The sequence below is a fragment of the Embiotoca jacksoni genome, unplaced genomic scaffold (genome assembly GCF_022577435.1).
Source record: "Embiotoca jacksoni isolate LCO1_2020_lvr unplaced genomic scaffold, fEmbJac1.0.p SCAF_4, whole genome shotgun sequence".
Classification (NCBI taxonomy): Eukaryota; Metazoa; Chordata; class Actinopteri; family Embiotocidae; genus Embiotoca; species Embiotoca jacksoni.
Genome location: NW_027185392.1, coordinates 6147883 through 6157159, shown reverse-complemented (window position 1 = coordinate 6157159; position 9277 = coordinate 6147883). Strand labels below are relative to the sequence as shown.

Below are 9277 nucleotides of genomic sequence, written 5' to 3'. Positions count from 1 at the left end.
TTTTATGCTCTTCTTCATTTTTAAGTAGTTGCCTTCCACATCCTGAACTATTTCTCTAAACGTACTGTTTAGTCTGTAAAATGTGGAACCACATTATCGAACTTAGATCACTCTGCAGTTTGACATAGAACAGGAGTGAATAAATTATTAAATATGAATAGATTAACTCTATCCATCTCCCTATGTGTGTGTGTGTGTGTGTGTGTGTGTGTGTGTGTGTGTTGTGTGTGTGTGTGACAGACTGACATAGTTCTCCAGAAAGCATATGTGTGTGTGCGCGCGTGCTTTAGTGTTTTCTGATTGGAAGAGGAATGTACTTACGTCAAACAAAAGCGTCGTATCTGGCTGGTGACATCATCAGCCAGCGTCCATTCAACCACAAACACGTGAACTTAATTGTTTGACCGGCGTACGTCGGAACTCGTCCAGGCGGACGGAGTCTGCGTGCTTTAAGTCACTCTTCTATTCCCCAGTTTATCATATCTTCTTTAACACATCCATGAGTATCCTTGCGCCCACTTGGCAGCCGTCATAGATGCAAAACCTCGACATCTTTTACGCATTTTTAACGAACTAGCTCCACTTACACCGGCGTAAACAAACAAAAAAATACAGCCCGAGTGTGACGTTGTACATTACGAGTGCGCCCATTGTACAGTTTTTTTTAGCGGCTACCCCACATTGGCGGAGTTTTGGCTCCCTTTATAGCTTGCTATCCGAATTATATGACACATTCGTGAGAAAAATCCCGGGTATTTAATCGATCGGAAAACATTACAAGGACACAATGAACAGCCGGCTTCAAGAGATTCGTGAGAAACAAAAACTTAGGCGGCAGCTCTTAGCTCAACAGGCAAGTACACCGTTTTTTTTGTTGTTGTTTTTTTTTTAGCAAATAGCTCCGTTATCTATCAACTTAACCAGCCAGCTGACGTAGTTCTGCTGATAACCTCTGAAGCTGCAAGACAGCTACATTTGAATGTTGTTTGGGAAACGCATTTTGGGGGGAAATAAAGAGTTCTGCTGCAGAAATGCGTTCATGAGAACAAAGCAGAGAGACCTGATGCAAACATTTACACCGGTCGCCCTTTAGTGGACTGAAGGAGAAATAGCTTCAATATAAATGGAAATGGAAAAAAAAAAAACATCAACATGCCGAAGCTCTTTGAACCATTACAGCTGCTGGAGTAAAACATGGAGCTGTCAAATACTTGATTGAGGATATGTTATATCTGTAGTGAAGAAATTTCCCCTCGGGGATTAATAAAGTGAATAAAATAAAAAAAAAATAAAAAAAAATGTTATGTAGCAGCGGTCTCGGGAGGTATTTGTTGATAGTATGCATCATATGATTAGCTCGCAAACACGTGACGTGACTGTTCTTTTCTATCCACAGTTGGGAGCTGAAAGTGCAGACAGTATTGGAGCTGTCCTAAACAGTAAAGAGGAACTAAAAGAGATAGAAGAAACCAGAGAAACGTGCAGGTAAGACATGATTCGGTCCCCCTCCGTGAAGTGTAAAAGCCAAACGGGTCAGCGTGAGCAAAAACAAGAAAGGAGCGATTCAGGTGAAAGCGGGCACGATTTATAATCTTCAATGTGACCCAATAAATGCACAATTCTACCAATAAACACATAAAGACTCTGATTCCTTACGATGGATGTTCTCTGCATTTACTGCAGTCAATACGTTGCTCCTCTTTCACATACTGTTGTTTGCTTTTTGCCTGTTTTGTCTCATCATTGTCACTGCCAAATGTTAATTTTGTGCTTTAGTGAAACAGGGAAGGCAGAAATATATCAATCTATATGTCTTACAGGGCTTCATATGAAAGCTCAGCGCCCCCCTCCAAAAAGAAGGCCCAGACGGAGGGAGAGGACACAGAGGAGGATGTGGAAGAACAAAAAGTGAGTGTAATCACGTATGAGTGAGCATTATGAATCTACACAGGCTAAAGAAGTCTCCACCGCACACTTCATATATAATGATAATAACAATTGTAAACCTGATTTCTGAAGCACTTTTTCTGCAAACGTTGCAAATATATTTGCACTAAAAGCGCAACCAACTAAAATAAGGACAAGTTGTTGAGGAAATATTTATTGGTGAATATTTTGAAAGGTCACCGACTGAACAACCTCCATCAGCAATACATCTATCTTCCCGGAAAGTGGTTTCACAGCTTGAGGAAATGGTGGTGACCAATGGTGTAGTCTTGACAGTGACCTCTGGCTAGTAGCTGGCTGTTTTTAAAGCAGCCTCAAGAGTCGACTGCTTAACTATGTGTTATTCTCAGTCGCTTGTTCCAAACATTGGCAACAGGAGAAAGTGAATCTACTGTATCTTGTCTGGGTATTAATTGCTTCTCTGCAATGCAATTATGTATAGCAAAAATCTAGAGATTAAGATAAAAAAATATAAAACTCTTTTTTATGTATCAGCTATTTAATTAACATATAATTGGTGAACATGTTAAAATGTCAGTGTTAGGTTGCGGTTGCTGTCTGTGAACATAAATTTATTCTCAACCAAAAAAAATGTTGTTTCTCTTTTCTCAACCAACAGAAAGTGTTAACAGATTTCAGAACCTCAGGTTTAATGAATTTTATGGTGGAAGGTGGATTGATTGTGTTAAATATTTGAACATTGTGTGAAACAGATTGATTAACGTGTCAATTTAAATATTTTATCATAATGGAAAAACTTAAGTTTACTTTTGGGTGACTTTTGAGCTGAGTATGACCCGTGGGCAGAGTAAGGAGGTCGACAATGTCCCCACTTACTCTTTGTTTTCTAGCTGGCTTAATAAGCGCTGTGGATTTACTTCTCTTTCTTAGATTTCTCGATGATCAAAATATTTTGATCTGTACGTAGCTGAGATGTGCTCTGTCATAGACAAAAATAGAAATGTAATTGTGCTTTTGTATCTTTATCAGGATGAAGTGGAAGTGCAGCAGCCAGATGAAAGCAACCCATATGAGGAGGTGTACAAGGACTCAAGTACTTTCTTGAAGGTTGGGAAACTCTTCTTTCTTTTGCACACATGCAACCTCTTTTTTTTTTTTTTTTTTTTTAAATAAAAATTGTCTCCGTAATTATGTTTCTGTAGCCTGTACATTTTTAGACTGACCTGCAACAGTAGGGCCAGCCCTATGAACACAAATGTTTGTCACAGTGTTGTGTCATTCATGAATGAGTTGTTCGAAAGCAAGAGTTTCTGACTAGTGGCTAATGTAGCTGTGAGTTAGCACAATAATCAAAGCCAAACAAATAATTCCCTGATAAACACAAATTTAAGATGTAAGTCTAAGGCTGGCTGGTTTGATGTTGAAACTCACTGGTGCTGCTCGGACTCTCTCAGATCATTTTACCGCAAGAAAACAGTGCATGCTCAGTGATGTGTTTAATGAATATACTTTACAGTGAGTCTGATCCCTGAAAGAGTGTCAGCAGTTCAACCTGTCAGATTCGAGGCCAGCAAGAGAATTGCTGACCTGCAGATTAAGCTTAAAAGATTTAAGTCCATAAAATGCAGCGTTCATCTCCAAAATTCGGTGAACAAAATGTTTAAATATCAAAAACAATAAACAGAGTTTGGCGTGTTTGTCAAAGCAACATCACTTCCAGTTCCAGAAGCAGGGACGCATAAGGTGCACACACAAACTGGAAGGACAAGTTTGTATCTCCTAATTGATTGTTCACGATTTGTAAAGCACAAACCTCTGGTGTCACGCATTATTGTTCGCTGTCTGTAAGCACTGCTTATCTGATGACAGATGACAGAGTGAATGATTCAACTTTGATGCCAAAAATGTATGTCACAGTGCATTACCTGGACTGTTTACAGCACACAAACATTAAAGCTCTCTTGTAGTTCATATTCACAGAAAGCAAGCTTTTGAACGAGATTTAGATTTATGACTTAATATAGGCTTTGCAAGATGAATTATTATCGTAACCTCATCACTGTTAGCAGAGCACCAAACTCCAGCACTGAAAGCTCAGACCGATTCACTGCAGCACTTTGCAGAACTTTAATCAACTTGGTGGGTTGAAAACAATAACCCCGTTTATATAGTCTGTTTTGTTTTATAAGTCTTGAGCCTGTGCAGCAATTTGCATAACGATTGCTCTGACCACTGCTGCAGACATAAGATTAATTACGCACCGCAGGGAAGAATTAGTCCTTTTTTTCTGTTTATGGACTCAAGAATTGATTTTGAATCAAGAAACGGAATGAATCGTATGGTTGATGTTACACCTTTATTTACTGGAGAAAGACTTCGTCCCTTACATGAGCACAAATATACAGGTTACAGAAATTGTTAATAAACTTGGAAGTTCTGTTCAGCCTTTCTACTTGTATGCATCACATTCATAATAGAATACACAAATAAGTCTCCAGCTATTCATATGCTTGTTTATATTTTTCTATTTACCCTTTCTCACTCTGTTCTGTCCCTGCTCCTCTTACTGTCTCTTCATTCTCAGGGTACCCAGAGTTTGAACCCTCACAATGACTACTGTCAGCATTTTGTGGACACGGGCCACAGGCCACAAAACTTCATCAGAGATGTTGGTGAGTGTTTGCTGTCTGTGTGAGTGTTTGTGTACATGTGTGTTTTTGTGTGCGTGTCGCTCTGACCCTCGATGTCTTCTGTGCTTAAGGCTTGGCTGACCGATTTGAGGAGTACCCTAAACTTCGAGAGCTGATCAGACTGAAGGATGAACTCATCTCCACCACTAACATCCCTCCCATGTAAGCTAAATGATAACATAAATGTTAATGTTTAACTGATTGTCAGTGTAATTACACTTAAAACATTTGAGGTTGACATCAACGGGTTTGAGAAGACTTGGCTCTATTAACGGTGTGTGTGTGTGTGTGTGTGTGTGTGTGTGTGTCTGTGTGTGTGTGTGTGTGTGTGTGTATGTGTGTGTATGTGTCTGTGTGTTTAGGTACCTCCAGGCTGACCCAGAGCACTTTGACCTGCAGGATTTGAAGTGCAAATTTGATGTGATTCTGCTTGAGCCTCCCTTAGAGGAATACTACAGAGAATCAGGCATCAGCCACACTGAACGTTTCTGGACCTGGGATGATGTATGTATGACTCTGTAGTTGTTTGCAATTAGAATTTCAAGCTAATATGTGAGTAAAGGCCAAAAATAACTCCTCAATAAACTGGATTTCATTCAATTAAAAAATGAAAGGAGGTGTTGATGTCAGCTTCATTGATATATGAAAGTGTATAAAGGCTGATGTGACATGTCTTGTCCATGCAAGACAAAAATCGAATGAGTAAAATTGCCACAGATGGCAACAAGGATCTAAAATTACCTTGCCAGTGAGCAGAAATGACAGCCTGCCTGTAATTTTTTTTTTTTGATTTTATACACTTTATTAATCCCCGAGGGGAAATTTCTTCACTACAGCAGGGGGGGCTCTCAGGGGGGAGCTGCTGCAGCAGGCTGCCACTAGCGCGGCGCCAGGTAACCTGACCTGAGGTGCATGTTTTTGGATGATGGGAGGAAGCCGGAGAACCCGGAGAGAACCCACGCAAGCACAGGGAGAACATGCAAACTCCGCACAGAAAGGCCCAGGACCGGATTTGAACCCGGAACCTTTTTTGCTGTGAGGTGACAGTGCTAACCACTGCACCACCATGCCGCCCCAAATGGCCCAAGCATCTGTGCTGTCCTTTTATTGAGAAAGTATAAGGGCTTGGCCTGAGGGAAAACAATTGTTTCACTGACGGTAAAGTAGATTTGACTTCCTTATGATATCATGAACACTCCCCTTTACATTTTTTATGTTGTAGATCATGAGACTGGAGATTGAGGAAATATCAGCTCTTCGTTCCTTTGTCTTCCTGTGGTGTGGCTCTGGTGAAGGACTGGACTTGGGGAGAATGGTAAGACAATCCGTCATTCAGTTAGAAGCAGAAATTAATAAATACAGGCAAAATCATGTTTCCTGGTTGCCATCTAAAGTCATTCATTTCATTTTCACATCTTTCTAAATGATGTTCTTGAAGTCACTCCAGAACCCGTTGGTCCAGTGAGCAGCTGATACCCGAGATATGCATTTGTTTTGGCAATGTTATGACTAAAGGGTGAATAAGCCCTCTGTCACTGCCTTTTGAAGTATGTGCATTCACACCTGGACTATTTAAAGCCTAAACTCCCTCACAAGAGACACATTGTTCATGTCAAGCAAGCAGTCAAACAAAGTGTCTTTGTTAGATTATTTTCTGACATTGGTGTGATGTTGTTTTCTCTTTTAGCAAATCACTAACAGTCACTCACAATCCTGGCCTTTGTGTTAGAAAACAGATGTTACTGCAGCCTCTATCAGAGCAGATATGTTGACACCACATGGTGTTTCCTGAAAGATTTTGTGTTTCACATTTAGAATGTGTGGTCAAGGTTTCCCCCATTGTCTGTTCATTACTTTGGGAGGCGAGCTAAACTTACTATCTCACTAAATATTAATTCAGCTTAACATTCACATTTTTTATTGAGACCAGCAGATGTAAACTTTTATATTTGAATTGAAGAGAAAATAAGAGATGATGTTTGACTGATGACAATACTAGAGGTATTTTGGTCTAATGTAAAAAGTAAAATGTGTGTTTAACTGTTTTGAACATTTTGCTAAGGCCATCATGAAATCCAACACAGAGTTAATCCTACTTGTAACAAGTCAAACTGGCATGAAAGCCACAGTATGTTTTGTGTCGATCATGTGGAAACTTTGACACAAGTAAAATGAAAGGATCACTGACATTGTATGGTTGTGGAACCACCGACTAAGCCATGGTTTTTTCACATGTTCAGAAATGTGGTTTAACTAGGCGTAACTATACCCTGAGCCCTTTGGGGAGCATCAGTAAACTGTAGCGTCTACCAATATTATGCATGTAAGGTGTGTAGGGAACACCTCACCTAAATTGTAGCTGCAGAAAATAACCGGAGTTACACTCTCTCCCTCTAAACTGCATGAGTCTCTGCGTGAACGTGGGTCTGCCACCCACCACCGCAAGCAAATTCTTGTGGGAAATACTGAGACCTCTTGGTTTTATTTCAGTTCTTGACACAAGAGTTTATTATTAAGGTCATCCATAATTATACACGTTATTATCATAAATTCTGTTCTGACATCAGAAACAACCAAATCTAAAGGGAACATCACTGTTGTGTATATTACGTATGATAAATCACAAAAATTATGGATTGTTATTTTCATTTTTTGCCTGTGAAAATATACAAAAGGCCAGTAAAACTCTGACCTTCCGGCCAGGTAGTGAAAAAAAAGTTATGTAGAACCCTTAGATTAACCTGTCAGTTTTAACAGCCCTAAATCAAATACTTGTTTAGCCCATGCATGTGCTGTATGAGCCAAGTATTACAGTACTCACTGTCATTATACTGATTTCAGTGTTTGAGGAAGTGGGGCTTTAGGAGGTGTGAGGATATCTGTTGGATCAAGACCAACAAGAATAACCCAGGCAAGACCAAGGCACTGGACCCAAAGGCAGTATTCCAGAGGACCAAGGTACAGTATACACACACTCACACGTGCGTGCATTTACAGAATTAAAAAAAAAGAAGTCAAATATATGTTGATAATAGCGAAAGTATAATATAGTTTATCTTGTTTTGGATCAGTTTCTCTTAAAAATCTGTTGATGTTAGATCTACTGTTAATAGTCAATAAGACGCATCTTCACATAATATATTTAAAGTTAAACCGCTGTTAATAGTATAATACAAGTTATGGTGACACACAACACATTCCTTCCAGGAACACTGCCTCATGGGAATCAAAGGAACAGTCCGCAGGAGCACTGATGGTGACTTTATCCACGCCAACGTGGACATTGACTTAATCATCACTGAAGAGCCAGAGATGGGAAATGTGGAGAAGCCAGTGGAGATCTTCCACATCATTGAGCATTTCTGTTTGGGCCGAAGGAGGTTGCACCTGTTTGGACGAGACTCAACCATCAGACCGGGTGAGATTGACAAGCTCTTTCTTTGGAGAAATACATTCATCAGGTGAATTTAGGTGATAACAGCATGTTTATATGTTTGCTTTTAGTTAACTTCTCTCCCACTGTTGTTGCTTTTTCAACACCTTTCCATGTCTAGGCTGGCTGACAGTGGGTCCAACATTGACAAACACCAACTTTAACCCGGAAACCTATGCCTCGCATTTTGCTTTGCCTAACTCTCATCTATCCGGCTGCACTGAGGAAATAGAGCGGCTGCGGCCCAAATCTCCCCCTGCTAAGCTAAAGTCGGACCGTGGTGGCGGAGCACCCAGAGGGGGGCGCGGAGGGCCGAACGCTGGAAGAGGTGGAGACAGGGGCAGAGAAAGAAACAGACCAAATTTCCGTGGGGACAGAGGAGGGTTCAGAGGCAGGGGAGGGCCACATCGGGGCTTTCCACCTCGCTAGATCAAAGAACTCATCCCAACCAGACTGATGTGAGGAAATCTAATTTGCACTATCTGCAGAAACAAGCTTATTTGTAACACAGCTGGTGTGGTTAGTATGTGGCAGCGGAGAAGTTAGGGAGTGTGATCAGCCTTTTTTTTTAATTTTTTTTTAATTTGGTTTCTTTCTATTTTTTCACTAACATACTTTAGATTGAATAAGAATAAACGTTATTTGAACTGTTTGTATCTGTGTTTTGGGTCTTGTTCTTGAATGTCTGCATTTAAGGCAATAATATGTATATTATGGTGCTATAATATTTAGAGAGCAGGTGATTTAAACTAATGTTTAAAAGATAGACAGTAAAACACTCTATTGTTGTTGAGACATAGAATAGGCACATCTCTTCCTTAGTACTGTATGGGGTGAAAAGAGTGTGTGTATATATATAATTTGCTTGTATTATACTGTCTATCAAACACTTGGCTCCACTCGTGTTCACCTCTACTGCCTTTAGAGAATTTTCTTCAATTAAACAAGGATAAAACAGAAGTAATTGTTTTTAATGCCAAGGTAGAACGATTAAAAGTCAGCTCTCAGCTTCAATCACTGATGGTAAAAAACACAAACCAAGCCAGAAATCTGTGTGGTCATGGATTCAGACCTCAATCTAAACAGTCATATCAAGACAATTACAAAATCAGCCTACTATCACCTGAAGAATATATCAAGGATTAGAGGATTTATGTCTCAACAGGATTTGGAAAAACTTGTCCATGCATTCATCTTCAGTAGACTCGACTACTGTAACGGTGTGTTTACAGGTCTCTGTAAAAAG

At 40.0% G+C, this 9277-nt stretch overlaps 1 protein-coding gene across 1 annotated transcript; it reads left to right on the top strand.

Annotated features, from left to right (window-relative positions):
* Positions 1 to 473: 473 nt before the first annotated feature.
* mettl14 (methyltransferase 14, N6-adenosine-methyltransferase non-catalytic subunit) lies at positions 474 to 8683 on the top strand. Its single transcript, XM_069167938.1, has 11 exons — positions 474 to 853; positions 1397 to 1485; positions 1821 to 1908; positions 2938 to 3015; positions 4493 to 4580; positions 4670 to 4760; positions 4961 to 5102; positions 5821 to 5913; positions 7440 to 7556; positions 7806 to 8016; positions 8153 to 8683. The coding sequence occupies exons 1-11, from the start codon at positions 788 to 790 to the stop codon at positions 8458 to 8460; spliced, it is 1371 nt and encodes a 456-aa protein (XP_069024039.1). The 5' UTR covers positions 474 to 787; the 3' UTR covers positions 8461 to 8683.
* Positions 8684 to 9277: the final 594 nt, after the last annotated feature.

Bases quoted from the DNA above. Each gene is read 5' to 3' on its own strand.
- mettl14 (XM_069167938.1), top strand. From the start codon at position 788: ATGAACAGCCGGCTTCAAGAGATTCGTGAGAAACAAAAACTTAGGCGG. The intron at 854-1,396 runs GCAAGTACACCG...TTCTATCCACAG, and splicing joins GGCAGCTCTTAGCTCAACAG to TTGGGAGCTGAAAGTGCAGA. The intron at 4,761-4,960 runs GTAAGCTAAATG...CTGTGTGTTTAG, and splicing joins ACCACTAACATCCCTCCCAT to GTACCTCCAGGCTGACCCAG.